This window comes from Paramisgurnus dabryanus, chromosome 19, assembly GCF_030506205.2.
Source record: "Paramisgurnus dabryanus chromosome 19, PD_genome_1.1, whole genome shotgun sequence".
In the NCBI taxonomy this organism is placed as follows: Eukaryota; Metazoa; Chordata; class Actinopteri; order Cypriniformes; family Cobitidae; genus Paramisgurnus; species Paramisgurnus dabryanus.
The window spans coordinates 20,560,546-20,577,810 of NC_133355.1; the positions used below are offsets into that span (position 1 = coordinate 20,560,546).

Consider the following 17,265-nt stretch of genomic DNA (forward strand, 5'->3'; position numbering starts at 1 on the left):
CCCCTACCGTCTGTAGGAAGAATACCTCACTTGCAAGTTCGCTGTATCCGACCCGGTGTCCTTCAGTCTCGCAAAGTCTCAGATATTGCGAGAAGCAGGATCACTTTACGGCAAACAACCTTACAGTCTATGCAAACAACACAGAGGCAGGCGAGCTAAACACGGCTAGCGATTGTTGCAAATGGCAGAGCCGGGGAAGAAGCATCGAATACCCTTGATGGAAGGGAAACATAACTGGATTGGAAATAAGCTGATTAACTTGGTTCCGAGGGGGGGGACAACAGTTCGTTTTTATGACAGTGTGTTTGAAAGCATTTACTTTCAGACCATAGGGGGAGCTTGTAGAGAAATATTACGCAGACTTGCCTGGTTTCTCTTTAAAGTGTATAAAAATAAACTACAGTATTTTGTATTTTGAAAAAACTAAAAAATTCTTATACAAGGGAGCATCGAGTCATGCAAAAATCTGACATATGCAACCAGTAGAAAAGGGCCTACTTGACATTAGCAACACTGACAAACAACTAATTCATAAAAAGACAACTGATGGTACCTGTATCCACAGCAACTAGTTTCTAACTAATTAATAAATTGATTGTTATCATAAATATAATAATATATTGTGTGTCAGGCAGGCAGTCATTCATGCAATGTTATGCAAACCAAAATATAATTATCCTACTAAACAGCTACTTCAACTAGGGGAACAAATCAGTTGGAGCACAGTGGCTCAGTGGGCTATCTGAATGGGGATACCAATTTTCCCTCCCCCAACCTGTGTATGGACCATTTTTTTGTATAGATTCAGCAGTTCTCTCCATGAATATAGCTATAGATGCTGAACCGGCATGAAGAAAAAAGAAATAGAGAGCCGTGCTTGTGGTTTTGGTGTAGCTTTTGGCTTTAAATCAAGTCAATAAAAAATTAGCAGATAAATTGCAGTCGATCAGAAGTAAGGCACAGATCACTTAAACAGGCATTTTTTTTTAAATACAAAGGGAAATGATTTTAATAGAAAAAGGCATGCACATGTAAGTCAAAATAAAGCCTTTAGAAATTATTTTTCTCAACAAAAAGTGCTAAAGCACGATCCTTTGTTAATGGCCTGTACTGTACAGTTTCAATTAATAAAGAGATTAAATGTCTTCATGTGATGATCAAGCTAAATGTTGAATTCCTTTGTTTCTGCTTATTCAATTCTAATGTTTTATCAGAGCATTAGAAATTCAGAGACAAAGTTTAAACCTCTAAGCATGTAAGATCTATTTTCCATTGGAAAGCATGTGACCTCAGTGCAGATAATTTATAAACACATTTTAAAAAAATTATTTGGAAAAGCAATAATCTTGATAAAAATTCACAGTAAAAGTTTCATTATTTTTCCCCTTTATATAACCCCTAAACATGCTTTTGTGTGTTTTTTATGTGGTGATGCTTTACTAGGGTAATTGTGACATTTCCTGTAAAGTTTGGTTTGCTGCTATGTTTTGACACCACTGTTCTCACACTTAAACCAAAATAATTATGTCTACGCCATAGGATTGCTCAAGCAAAAAGTGTCTATTTTGTCTATGATTATGAACTGCGGTGAAATGTACTTGTACAGCATAATGATAAAGTTTTTTCCTTTTATAGAAATGTACTTAAGTTGAATACTGTTACAAATATTTATTTTGTCATTTACATACAGGATAAAACGATTGATATATTTATTTTTTTCAAATTGTTAGTCATTTTACTTAAAAGTGAAGTGTGTGTTTCTGTCCCACTAGTGGCAGCACAAAGAGTAGCAAAATACCATTTATTGGTTAAGTTTTTTACTAGTTAGTTAGTTTCACAAGTGGTGAAACAAAACAAAACTCTGAATTTAGAAATTTTCTCAGCTATCAAAGACTCACACACATTTATGTCAGTTGTTAAATCTAATCATTATGATCTTATCATTTTAGGCCTGTTAACCCTTAAGGCAGAGGAACAGAGCTCATTTGCACATTTAACAGCGCCTATGACTCTTAAGCTGTTAAACTGCACAGGAAACAGGGCGACCGACAGCATGATAACTAATCTAATTCATCTGAATCATCTCATGAGACTTTTCAGTAAACATATATCAAAAACGCTCACTTTATTTTCCCATGAATGATATAACAGATTATTGAAGCATCTTTTCTGTGATATCAAAGTACTGAAAACATTTGATAAGAGCTTCTAACATTTGTATTATACGCATTTTCATCATTTCAAACGTCATTCCATTGAACACAGGTATCCTGTTGTTAAAATACTTTAAACCAAACCAGGTCATTCATTGACATGGTGGTAGACAATTTCAGACTCTTTTTAATTGTTTTGCCAATTATATGAAGAACCACAGTTATAAACATTAAAATAAATAATCTCCCTGATCTCTAGACATATATAAGGTTAAACCCCAACATTCGAAAAAAGTCTGTCTAACACATATGTGTTAACCTTTTCAAATGCAGAAGTAGCATTCACATTCAGATGTTTTTGGACAGACATACTTTTGTGGTTAATGTCATGAAATTCTACATAACAAAGAAAAGAAAAATGTCCCTTCCTTACATATTTGTTTCAAGTGGAAATTAAAGTCATAGTTATTTTTTGCAATATGACATACAGAAGCATAAACGGAATGACACCCTCCAATGCCAAATACAGGAAGTTGCACAATACTCAATGACGCTACGGGTGGCAACAGTAAGTTAATCGAAATAAACATACATCTGAAAGTAAACGTAAACTTTGCTGACTATATCAATTATTGTTTGTGTAACAAATCGATTATGAAGAATTTCTGTTGGTGCATTTTGTGGGAATAAAGGAAACTCTGCTAGGACACTCTTCCTCATTTCACCAGAGGAAGTGTGTGGCTATGCGCTGTTATTTGCAGACCAGTGTTCAGTTCAGATAAGCTTGCAGTGCATTGCAGTCCACTTACAAGGCAACACCGCTGGCCACGGGTCTAAACCTGGCCAGTATCTTAACTCTCAATCACCTGCTTCAACTTCATTGTGAGCAGCCAACCAGAAATGAAGCATTGCCTTCTGAGAGGAAGAGTGGATATGTAATTGCTTAGGCTGAGAGGTAAAAAAACTGATTTATGTGTCTTGTGTTGACATTTATTGGGTGTTTTACTGAATAAAAATGTTTTGTGTTAGAATGTTGTTCAGGTGATGTCTGTTAAGAGTTACTTATCTCCATAAACATCTCCCTGCCGATGCCTTGATAGATTTTTTTAAATACCAAAATGTCAAACGATATTTTTTTGTAGACACATGGACGACGCAATAAATCTTTTGTGCTGCGATGGTTTAAATTGACATACTTTAACCTTTTATATTGAATGCACTGTAAATAAGTTTAATGCTGATTGTGAGCTATATTTACATGCGGCGAGTGGAAACAGTGGTAAACGCTGGCTCCCCGCAGCTTCCCTGTTCTAGTTGTTGTGTATTATACTTTTGGAAGGGAAGTTGCTGAATTATAACGCCATTGGCATTGGTTGCTAGCCTTTTGGAAACCAAATGCAAATGATTTGTATGAATTTACAATTTCAGCATCTACAGTACAGGGCTGTGAGCTCTGAACGGCCATCATGGGGAATGCAATGAAAAGACAAGAAAAAGAAAATACAGAGCCTAACAGCTTTGACACTATGTTTAGAGGTAAGATATGCATTTTGATGAAATGAATAAAATATACTCGTTGTCACAAAGGAAAGATATATTTCAATATGGTTTTGAGTCAACAACACTCGAGTGTTTATTTTTTCTTGGTCAATAAATTGTGCAATAACATTATTGCACAAGGACTATAAGGGATGTTTCTTTGCAAAAACATTTACTAACCTAGAGAAATATTAATTGTATGAATTCATGTATGTTAGTTTTGCGTACTGTAAGTCTTTAACATAAATAATTTACATTTGTAGACTGTGACAGCCTTGTGGTCCTTTCTGACTATCCGTGTCGGGACATCAGCGAGCCCATCTTTAAAATTGGGGACAGACTCAAGGGTCTTTCGGAGTAAGTGAGATTTTAAAGAGAAAAATCAAATGCGATGTGTAGTGCTTTATAACACAAAGTGATTATAAATGCAAATGCATCATTAGATAAATGCTTAGTTTATATAAATATGTATATTAATTAATACTATATAAAACGCATGGCTTACAGAGATGGTTGCTGGTGGAAAGTTCGTTCCCTTCAAACAGGAACTGTGAACTACATTCCAAATAATCATGTGGCTAAAGTATATCACGGGTAAGTGTGAATGGTTTATCTCGAGATTAGACTGCATAAAGTGTGTTCATGCAAAGCGATTACTTTTTGGTGTATATGTAAGAAAAGATGGAAAGTTGATGGAAGTGAAATTGCATTGCGCTTTTAACACTTTTAATGTCTGCAGTATATTTTTAGACATTAACAGCGTTTCCCCTTTGACACAAATATGACATGTTTTTAAAGATGGCTGTTTGAGGGCGTTGGGAGGCAGAAGGCAGAAGAGCTTTTGTTACTGCCTGGTAATGGTGTCGGGTCTTTTCTCGTAAGAGAAAATCCAAAAGAAAGAGGTAAGTACTTCTTTAGTACCGTTCTACTACTATATCTACATTCAAAACTGACCCAGCAAGCAATTTTGCGTTTTAAAGATAGCCGTCCAAACACAGCCCAGGTGTCCAGGCTAAAATAAAGCACAATTTGGGCTATCAGTAAACATTAAATAAGATGTCTAACCATAGCCAACAAATAAATGAAGTTAATTTAACTAAGTTCGGAAGGAGCATGGTCATGCAATCCCCCCAGTCAGCATGAAGATGTGTCTTTATATAGCCATCCCTCACCTTACAGTTTTTGCGGCATCCCAATTGCCTCACTTTCAGCTAGGTTATCTATCCCAGTTAAGGAAGGGGGAGTGCTCTGGTTTCGGGCTAAATTTTCAACTCAGAGCCATCCCATCGTAGAGCACGCCAAATATGCTTTATCTCGTTTCCTATTGATTACATGTTAATGCAAACTCATAAAATGAAAATAAATAAATAAATTAAACCAAACACCCTGTAATCACTGTTGACTGTGCTTACATGATGGAATATCAAACATTTCACAAGTTATTTTGACGAAAACGACTTTATATTATGGCTTTTTGACTATATTAGGTCCATAGTTAATCTATAGACGGTGAAATGACGGCCATTGCTTGCTGGGTTCTGTCATTGTGGTCCAAATCTGTATATTCAGAACAGATTTCAAAATACTTTTCCATCTGACCTTTTAAGGATAATAGTCTTAATCAAACCATAAATGACAAACTATTTATTTTTTCCAGGCTTGTATTCTCTATCTGTGCGACACAGGAACATCAAGCACTATAAAATATTTCGCCTGAGTAACAGCTGGTTTTACATTTCGCCAGGCCTTACCTTTCAGTGTCTGGAGGATATGGTCAATCACTACTCTGGTGAGAGAACTAGATGTTGTAAATGTATACATTTTTTTATATATATTCTTTGGACAATATAGATACTTATTTCCAATGGTGGCCGGTGACTTCTCTTCCTAGGGGCGCAAATTCAAAATATGAGTTCGGAGTGTCGTGTGTTGCTCATCATTTCAAAATATGTGTTCGTGGCGTTATGTGAATCATGTGCATCACGTGTCTTGTCAAAATATGTGCCTGCTGCACATGCGTGGAAAGGGTTTATGATAAAGAGACGCTCACGTTCACTACACTAACTTAACAGTAAACTCTGATTGCACATGAAATTAAGCAAGTTTCTGGCAAACGCGGACGTCATTTTTATCATAAACCCTTTTTACACATGTGCAGCATGCAGGCACTTATTTGGACAAGACGAATGATGCACATGGTTCACATGACGCGGCGAACACATATTTTGACATTACGAGGAGCCACACATATGATGGACTAAATACATGTTGTGACGAGCTTCGCATTGTGCGCCTTTGAAAAAGAAGTCACCGGCCGCCACTACTTATTACCTTTTACTTTTTGCTGTTTCATGAATTATTTGTTTTTTATAAATTTCTCTATTTATTTGTCATATAGTGAAAACAAGTCCAAAACATAATGCAAAAACATAAAAAACAACTTTTGTGGCTCAAAGTTAACTTCCGTTAGACTTCCACAAAGAATCAATAAAATAAATAATAAATGAATTTAGTTCAAAACATAGATAAAACGTACAACTATTACAATGAGCTAACATTAGTATACTGTGTAAAATGAATGCATAAAATGTTAGCTACAGATGGCTTGCCTAGCTGCCAGACCTCTTTTCACACAGCGTTGATTCATGCTTGCCGTCTACACTCGTCTTTATGCAAACAAAACATTTAGATTTTCGAGAATGTATTTGTTCCAGAGAACAGTTTAGCCATTAGCCAGACTGATAAATAAACACAGGCTGGAAGTTACGTTTCGGCCAACGTGTGTCTATAATGCTCAAAACTTTATATACTTTTAAGACACAGGAATAGAGTTTCAAATATAAAACTTACAAATTTTACAAATTGACTTAAGAAAATGTGATAAGTAGTCTGTTCTCCATCCCTGTCATAACGTTTTGTCTAAATACACATGTCAAATGTTCTGCCTGGAATGAACTTTGTAAATGTAAGCTAAAAACGGGTGTGATGCTTTATTGCTGAGATGTAGTTTTTCTTCAGACTCTTCAGACGGCATATGTTGTGTGCTTAGCGCTCCATGTCTGGCTTTATCAGTCCCTGCCCCGAGTTCAACCCAAAACGCACCGCCTGTGGTGATGCGTAGTAGAATGGATTGGAAGAAAGTAAACAGGTACCCAAATTTCTGCATTAGAGCTTATTTATGTTTAGGCCTGCTTTTTATATGATGTTTAACTGATATATATGTCTCCCTATAAATAGGTCCGAGTTACTGAACCCAAATGGGTTGGATGTTGTGGACAACAAAGATAACATGATGAGCTATGGAGTGAGGAGTAGCATAGCCGCTTATATGTCTTTAGCATCAATACCTGAGCCACAAAACTCCAAAGACCGCAAGAAGAAGAGCAAGTCTATCTACGTGATACCCGACCACAGTAACATGGATATAGATGAAAGCTAGCACATGACCATAGACTTTGAATCTACACCAGCACACTGGTATGAATGAATAATACTTTTGAGCTGTTTGGTCATCTTATGAAAACATGTTCTGTTAACATTTCACCCTAAAAACTTTCCTGTACAGAACAGAGTTTTGCTGTGCATTGTGACATTTATTTCTTGGCATGTTTCCTGCCAAATTCTCATTACTGCAATGCTTCCAGATGCATTTTTTTTGTAATTCATAGTTTTCATTGATATAGTAAATGTTACTCTAGTAGATGTATACTTTATTTTAAGTATACATTAAAGCAGTATTAATACATTATGGTAGTATATTATAATTCACAAATTGACAATATGGGTAAATTTGTGATATTACAATGCAAAAAATCACAATGGTCTTTAAATTGACTTATTCGTCTATACAGTATATTTTTTTATTTCTTTTATTTAATCTTATGGAAAAAATGACTGAGACATTCCTTATAATTCAATGAAAGTCAGTCTATTAGAATTTCAGGAAATTTGGTTTTCTCATATAAAAACTCTCAAACTAAAACAGTTGGGTTTGGAAGCAACAAGTATAGATTGCAATACCTGTATTTATACCCTGCAGTATTATTGATATTTGTAGATGTGTGCTAATGTGTGTCAGCATTTGCCATTTGGTAATTTATGTCTTCACCATAAGCCACTGTTTTATTTAAACTTGTCAGTAACACTTATGAAAGGCCTGATAAAATTGTCTTTCAGTTTCAATAAATATTTCATTTTGCACTTTATTTTTGTTTTTAATTTGTTTATCACTCAAAACATCTTAGTTATACTCCACACGACTGAGAAACACACTGACCCCCTATCTATACAAACAGCCACACAAACAAACTCTCATCGCTGTGTCCGGTTCATGCTATTGTTTCCATACAGCCTAATGGTAACCATATGGTGTGTTAATGAGAGACATTTGTACCTATCAAACGTTGCAACATAAGCACCATGAAAAGAACTGAAACAAAGGCCTGTGTTAAGAAACTTAAGGATTAAAACACTGCTTTATTACGAGCCAATGAAGCACATTTAGCAGGTTTAACAAATATGACATTGCAAACTCAGAACTGCACACAAACATTAAAATGCAAGGTGTAGTTGAGGTATAACGGAGAACAATTCAACAGAAATACCTCATACAAAAAAGGCCCCATTGTTTTACACAATGTTATATTTCAGTCTAACATAATGTGATTTTATAAATAAGCAAATTTAAAGAAATTTTAGTAAATGTATGTGTAATTCCACTGTACGAACAAGTGGTTCCTCCTGGTTTTCCGCAAAATCAACAAGATCCAAGCTTTCACCCAACGGCAAACGCTTTGGTCCTTTTGCTTAGCTTGTTTTATGAAAAGTTTTCTCACACAGAGATGCATACTAATCGTAATAAACCGCACCTAAAAATAACCTCACGCTGTTTAATCAGATTCTACCTGATGGAGTGAGAGTTAGCATTTTCTGTGGTTTGAGATATATGATAGTGTTTTATGAAAGCATGTCCAGCTCACACATGCGATGAATGGCTACACTTGACAATAAGGTTATATTTGTTAGCATTTGTTAACATAAACAATGACAAAATCATTTTTCAGCATTTATTAACCCTCACTTGGTTCTCTTTTCCTGTTTATACTACTGGCTCTTGGGGTCTATTCACTGATAAAAATGTTCATTAAATTTACATAATATTTTTAAGGTAAGTGGTTGCAATCAATTTATTTAAGCTACATTTAAACAAAAGTTTTTTTGTTTTGTTTTGTATTTCACATTTTCACTTTTTTGTTTAAATGTAGCTTAAATAAATTGAATGAATAATTTTTTCAGTGTATGACCCCAAAATTGAAAGCATAAATGTAAGAAAATATACATTTTCAATAATACAAATAATATATATTTTTTGTTTTCTTCTCATCCATACAATAAAGTTGTGTTTTGAGAGATTTGAAGTACTTTTGTACCCATTTACCACTAAATTCACATAAATTATGATCAGCCATCTGTTGTTTAGAAAAAAACAGAATTACAATTTAGGAATTAAGTCATTTCGACCAGCAGATGCCCATAGAGACCCATTCATTTTACTGGATATGGGCATCTGCTCACATCACTACTTTAGTGATACATTTTGTGAATTTATGTTAATATAAACTTTAGAAAGGGCATTAAAAATACATATTATTTTTAAATAGTACTTTTTGATGCATTTTAAAATGTCTGTTTTAACAAAATGCCACACAAATTTGACTGAGGTGTGTTAGTGTACATGTGCGTGCATTAGGTCACACCCCTTTATATCTTTTTTTCTGCATTTGTGGCTGATTTTATTTGCCAAATTCTATACAAATGCTCTCTGTGGCAGTCATACCTTTGTGTGTTTGTGTGTGTTTTATGTGTTTGTGTGAGCATGTGTTTTTTGCATTACATTTGTACACAAGTACCAGGCCTTAGTTTCTTTTACGAAATTTTCAGATTTATGCTGGATTTAGTGAATTTTTTTTCGACAAATGGAATTGTTTTTCTTTTGACAAATGGAATTTTTTTCTTTTTGCATTTCCCATTCATTTTCAATTGGGGTCATAAAACTGAATCAAGCCCAGTTTTTTGTGTATGTATAGTTCCCAAAATTGTATATCTCTGAGACGAAAGGAAATTCTTTTTTTAACTAATGAAATGTTGTTTGGGTCATATAGACCCAAGGACCAATTAAGGGTTAATGCCAATTGTCCATCTTTGTTCATTGTGCACTTACTAATGTTGAAAGTTACAACTTTAATTTTTATAAATGTCTGTGTAATGATAAGCTAATGCAAACCGTATTTTAAAGTGTAACAACATGAATGGCAACCCATTCTCAAGAAATGGATTTAAATAGCACGCTATTGAAAAGTCATGCAATACATACGCCAAAGTCCAATTTTGCATATGATACATCAGTCCTTCCCGTTCATATTTTTGTGTCATTTAATGTACACTCTGAAAATGGCTGGGTTATTTTTTACTCTTAATTGGTAAATGGACAGAACACATGCTGGGTTAAAAATAACCCAATGGGTTGTTGTTATGCAAACATGGATTATAACAACCCAACAGTTGGGTTAAAACAACCCAGCATTTAAACAATTTTAACCCAGCTGTGTGTTCTGTCAAATATTTACCCATTATGGGTCAAAAATAACCCAGCCATTTTTAGATTGTATTAGTTTCCAATTTTTTTTATCATTGTCACTTGAGACAACTTTATACATTTCAGACATCCTAACCCAAACTCCAATTCTAAGTCCAATTGCAAGCGAGCATGGCTTAAAAAAAAAGGAAAACAATTAAGAAACCTATGACATCCTAACCCAAATCGAACCCAAATCTCAAGGGACAATGGTTTAAAAAAACGGAAAAAAACAACAACTATACATAAAATGAAATGAAAGATGTGGTATTAAGTGAACGGAAAATCTGGCGTATCATATGCACGCAAAATTGGACTTTGACGTATGTCTTGCATGACTTTTCAACAGGCGTGCTATTTATACGCATTTCATGAGAATAGGTATGAAGTCGTAGAGTGAAACTCACTACAGATATGTTCTTCCTCTTCTGACTGTGAAGATTAGATTGCTGCCAATCTCATGTTTAGATCATCAGCTAATGACCTTAAATGGATATATCAGTTAAACATACAGGATCAAATTTATAGCGTGTAGAACACACAATGTAAAGGTGAAAAGAAGATCAAAGGTACAGATCAAAGGAACCTTGATGCACATATAATTGCCAAAAAGGAACAATATCACATTAAATATTATCAAATACTTGAGACTGGTGAAGCTACTCCTGATCTTTGTTCTTAAACAGTCTGTAACTAAAGCTGAACCCTAAGGGCAGGTTTCTTTCACATGAGACAGAAATGGTAGATAAAAATGTCTTCTCCTCAGATGTGGTAAAATCTCTAACATCTGTGTAATGATCCGACAGGTCCCAGGATCAAGCAAAACACCAGAAGCAGTATGTGGTGCTTCAAGCCTTTCCTCAATGAGATTATGAAAACACACACAAGAGTCTGAGTGAATGGGAACAGAGGCTGTGTTTAATGTAATTTTGCTTCTTGTACAGCTGTCTAAACCGGGTGGGATACTGAAATACCATGGCATGAATAATGGTTGCTTCACATACTTTTACTTTATAATGACAAGATCTCTCTTATAAAAACCCTACTTCCATTTAGTTGGACTAACTCTTTTTTAAAAGTTGTTTATCTACCCACATGAAAGACACTATTAGTATGTAGTATATATAGTATATTATATAAATAGTGTTAAATACTATAAGCAAACATTTTAAAGAGAGCAAATAGAGAACAATGCTAAGCTATTTCATATCTTATCATATCACAGGTCTGTGTCTACTTCCCTCCCCAACATTGTTTCCATTAATTGAATATTGTTTATAGAAGAGCTCACACAGCATACTTAGTCAAATTTAAAAATAAATGTGTTTTTTTCACCCTCTCAGAGAGCCATAAACATCTATGTGCAACACTAAATATAAAAGTGGCTGCAGACTGTTTTGGTCAAGTGTAACATTATTTTACTGAAGAGAAGTCACATATGTAATGGGTGACACTTCACAGCTCACAAAAATCACTAAACACTGCCTGTTCAGGAAATACAAGGCACTGTAAGTCAATGTAATTGAAATGTTTATAAATGCTAAAAGATGTTTATAGATGCTTATATGAGCATAATTTCTATGTGTGTATGGAGTAAACATTGACAAAATACTCCAGTTAAACTCAACCATGGCATGGCCTATAATTATCCTGACATTTGCATTATACGCAAATTGCTCGCAGGTTCCTTTGACATAAGGCAAATCATTAAATAATACTGTAATTAAATATTATAAAATGCTTCTAATGTTGAACACAACCTAAATATGCTGATATATAAAATTAATAAAAATGTATATTATTGTAAACATAGTACTGTGCAAAGTTTTAGGCTACCACTACCAGCTTTGTTTTTTAGCAAAGTTTTAATGTTCATCCATATTTATGTTTCACTCTTTTTTAACATACAAACAGAAAACACAGGAAATATGTACAGAAAATTAAAAACAAAGCAATTTTTAGAACTAAATGTCTTCTTCAGGCATCGGTCAGTATTTAGTGTGACCTCTCTTGGCACAAAACACATCTTGAGCTTTTTTGAGGAGACTGAAGTCCTGAAGTCATTCGATTAGAATTAGAAATTAGGATTTAATTTCATTTAGGTTTAAGAGATCCTGCAGTTTCCTGCTATTGCTCAAGTGGAAGGGGAGTTGACACTTCAGCTTTTATACTGTTTTTAATACTACATACACATTTCCTGTATTTTATTCCTGTATCTAATAAAGAGACTGAGAAATATGTATATATGATTACTATACAATTGCAAAAACAACAAATCTAATGGTAGCATTGTGGCCTAAGAGTTTTGCACAGTACTGTATGCTATTGTAAATATACGGTATAAATATTGTAAATAATACAGAAGCAGCTGTCAGGATTAATGGCTTTTTGGGAACATTAAACTTGTGTAAATAGAGGTATTTTATGTGGATATGCATTGGATAATATAAAATACAGCATTTTGGTCAAATCAACAAATATTTTGTGTTACTTTAACTTATCAAATTGAGTTAAACAAGTTTTAACTTGTTTTTATAAGTTATGTCAACTTATCAGGTCAAAACATAAAATACTTGCAAAACCAAGTTGTTTTAACTTCATGCTGCATTTTATTTACAGTGCATGTAGGTGATATAGTTGTCCTGTATAGAGGACAGCGCCCATGCACGGAGGAGGAGTATACTTTGACATGTCACATTTAAACACTTCCCCTTCTGTTTGAAAAAGCAGATGTGTTCCAGATGTGTCTGGGTCTCTGTCCATGATGGAAACAGAAAATAAATCTTGTCTTTGCATGAAAAAAGAACATGGCAGACCATCACAGGTCCCCTGCTATAGATGTCAGATAGCTAATTGAACTCTGTGTGCAAGTAACAGCATCTTCAGAAAGTTTAGAAAACAAATTGTTTCTGTTTGAAACAATTTTTGAGGAATTAGCTAGAGGCATTATTACACCAGAGATATTTTTAGGCATTTGAGTTACAGCATAAAATAAAAAGATGATGCCATTGGAGCCTCAGACTCAGACTGAGGTTTTTTCCAAAGCAGATATTTTTTTTTAATTAAATTAGTCAAGAAGGAAGTCCACTGTAAATATTCAGAGGCGGGCACTACTTAAGTATTTTTACTTTCTACATAAAAGTAAATTTTTGTTCGTATTTATCATTGTTTTTCTTTGGAAAACATACATTCCAAAGATTATTATCATAATTTTAACTCCACTACATTTCATAATTTCAAGTTTTTGGTTTATATTTAATACTTACGTACATTAAAAAATCAAAAAATTACTTTTACTTAAGTAAAAAGTACTTTTGTACTTTTAGTCAAGAAAAGTAAAAGTACAAAATTTTTATGTAATTAGGTATAAAATCAATTTTAATATGCAATATAAAAGGAATACACAGTATAATTCTATGGATGTAGCTTTAGAATGTAGTGAAATTTTTTTAGTAAAGTACATTTTTTCCCAAGACAAAAACTCTAATAAAGCACAGATGCTTGGAAAATTTACTTAAAATACTCAAGTATTGTCCGCCTTTGTAAACATTTAATGTGTTACTAGGCCTATAAAAAACGCCTTTAAAAGCAAATGGATCCAAAAATTGCATTTCTGTCATTGTTTCACATTCATTCTCATGTAATGTAATAAATTGTTTTACCGGGGATGTTGAGATCCAGAAGCACAGAAAAAGATTATTATTACTAATAGTCGTCCATCCGGCACAGATTTTTAACATTTCTAAATCCTTAAAAGCACAAAGGTGTTTAGGAAACTACCATATTTTCAGGGAATAATTACTTATTTTTTTACTACTTTTTTACATTTTTTTTTTTGTTTACATACACTGTAAAAAATCCTTGTTGCACTTACATTTTTTAGAGTTTAATTCATTTAAAATTACAATGAATTTAAACTCTATTGACTTGTGAAGAGATGCTATATTTTTATAAAAAATAATCTTAAAATAACTCCTCACTCAAGACATTTGTAATTAATTGTAAATTCAATTAAAAATGTAGGTGCAACAAGGATTTTTTTAACAGTGTACTGTTTGTGGTTACAGTGTATTGTTAACAACACACGTGTTTAGAACAACAGTAGGGGAGTTAATAATGATTATTTTAACTAAAAAAAAAAAAAAATTATACTAAGAATACGCTTACAAATAGAGTTTGTCACTACAGTCACATATGCATGTTGACTGATGAAAGGTTCAGTAGTTTATGGCAGGCAGGTGCAAATTGGTTCAAGCCAACAATCTGTTATCTCTTTATTATCTGAGATTTTGGTGTCCATTTATCAAAGTGTTTTTGTCTTGTAGATGACAGAGACTTTAGACATGGTCTTAAGTTTCTGGAATTATTATCTGTTTTAATGAAAAATATTGAACAGTTCAGTACTTTCCTTTTGCCTACCCCTTTTGGTTTCCCCTCTAAGCATCATTTAGTCTATTAACCTTATTTTAGTGTAAAGAACTGGCATAACAAATTATAAAACCTTATTAATAGTTGTTCACGAATGAAAGCTTTCTTGCATCGTAACCCAATCTATTATACTGCCTAATAATATATATACCAAATAAAATTCGGTCACACTTTTTTTAAGTACTAGGTAATAATCATTTACAACATGTACTTATCGGGGTGGTTTCCCGACAGGGATTAGCTTAAGCCACGACTACTGTAGGCATTAGTTTAATTAGAAAATATAACTAGTTTTAACAAACATACCTTACTAAAAACATAACTTGTGTGCATTTTTAGGCAAAACAAAGGGCACTGATGAATTTTGAGTAATATTAGTGCAAGTTATTTTCAGTTTGGACAGCTCTTACAATTTATTTTAGTCTAGGACTAGTCTAATCCCTGTCTGGGAAACCACCCCATAGGGTTGGGGTTAGGATTAGTGTTTGGTTCAGGGTTAGCTGCATGTAATTATGCATAATTAACTGTTATTACCATTATAATATTTACATGTAGCATGTGTAACAAAAACACCGTAAAATAAAGTGTTACCTAAAATTCTATGTAATATAATTAAGTGGATAAATATTATGATGAGATTGTCAAAATAAATATTATACCCAGAGTCATATGACATGTCCTAAACTTGTTGTTTAAACTCCGCTTAATCTCCTTCCGTTTCAATGTATATATATATATATATATATATATATATATATATATATATATATATATATATATATATATATATATATATATATATATATATATATATATATATATATATATATATATATATATCTCCCAAGGTTTTTTTCCTCCTAGGACTTTTTTTTAAATTCCGGGGTTTTTTCTCCTAGGGGGTTTTTCAACCCGGGGAGGCAGCCTTTTTGGGCTTAACTTCTATACGTTACATTAGTAATACGTTTGCTTATAATGTTGATTTATAGCCTCAGCAAATTTAGCTGCTTGTGCTATCGTGTATTATGTTATGCTATCTGTCGATTTTCTGTGCTTTTCACTACATCTATTATGTAAAGCTGCTTTGATACAATTACCAAATTGTGAAAAGCGCTATATAAATAAAATTGAATTGAAATTGTTTTAAAGACATGTTAACAATGTTTTAAATAAAGAATCGAAACTCTGTGGCTTGTGAAACTTTGAAGGCTAAACAGGCTATTGTTAGTAAAAGGTAAATTCCTGTTTCTATGTCTCTCGTATACTTCATGTTCTTGTGCATGCTTAATATAGACAGGCATCGGAGGGACTGTGATGTCACCTTCCTGTAATAGCCCAGTACTGCAGATTGTTGTAGTAACAACATAAAAATAAATGTCTGCAGACACATAAATGTCATTGCTACTGATACTGTGCTTTGAAAAGCTGTTAAACATTGTTTCATTTTTGTTAGTGTTTGTCATTTGTAGCAGTATAGTCAATAGCCTTTAAAACCATTGATAAGTAATTCTGAGACAGGAACGAGATGTGAAACAAACACATGCCCTGTTACCCTTTCTAAATTGGTCTGTTAACGTCATAGATACAAATAATCGATGACCTTTGCAAACACAACAGGCAGGTAACAAGATTTACTGTCATTGAGGTTGACATGCCCACGTTTCAGTAAATTTCTTGATGACATAAAAAATGACTTGGATTTCTACTGACAGTTTTTCCTACTGAGGCAGGAAGTTGGGTTCTGCCAAAAAAAGGAAAAGTATTACTGATGTCTTCAAGGAATGTTCAAATAAAAAAATAAAACGTTATGAAACAACCTTAAGGGAGTCAGTGAGCCATGTAAATCTTTACTTTGGAAGAATCGCAGACATGTTTCCACATAAACCTTCAAATTATTATCCAGTTGGATATACCAGAAGCACACAGTAGGAAAAGTATGTCGAACTGTTTCTATCTTAAATAAGAAAAGTGAATGAAATATAAAAAGTTAACGGTGCTGGTGTGCAAAGTTCATATCATCCCATTTGTATTTTTCCAACACTGTGCTGGATAATTTCCATATGAGATCTGCTAATCTAGTCTGTATATCAAAATACATGTAAAAATCAGGTTAATTGTGCATGCATATAAATAGTAAACATTACACCTATCATGGAATGCTTCAACATTGGTCTGCCAAATATATTTTTAGGAGAATATGCTGTTAATTGTATTGTATTGATTGCTCAACCGTTAAAGGGACACTCTATTTTTGGAAATATGTTTCTTTTCCAGCTCCCCTTCAGTTAAACGTTTGATTTCTACAGTTGTGACATCCATTCATATATAGTAACATACAATTTAAATAGAAGAATCTCTGTGGTCTTATTGACAAAACTAAGCAGCTGCAGCCTAGTGGTTAAAGAGTTGCTGGTTCGAGTATCATATTGTGACTGTGTTGCCCTTGAGCAAGGCACCTTATTGTAATTGCTGGGATAGCTGCCCACTGCTCCGTGTGTGTGTGTGTGTGTT

The 17,265-nt window shown here is 33.6% G+C and overlaps 1 protein-coding gene across 1 annotated transcript; it reads left to right on the forward strand.

The window, feature by feature from the left end:
- The first annotated feature begins 2,827 nt into the window (after positions 1 to 2,827).
- On the forward strand, positions 2,828 to 7,897 carry sla1a (Src like adaptor 1a). Its single transcript, XM_065292469.2, has 8 exons — positions 2,828 to 3,108; positions 3,582 to 3,689; positions 3,956 to 4,049; positions 4,200 to 4,286; positions 4,491 to 4,594; positions 5,350 to 5,481; positions 6,711 to 6,840; positions 6,930 to 7,897. Exons 2-8 carry the CDS (start codon positions 3,620 to 3,622, stop codon positions 7,129 to 7,131), a joined length of 819 nt encoding a protein of 272 aa, XP_065148541.1. The 5' UTR covers positions 2,828 to 3,108; positions 3,582 to 3,619; the 3' UTR covers positions 7,132 to 7,897.
- The last annotated feature ends 9,368 nt before the right edge of the window (positions 7,898 to 17,265 follow it).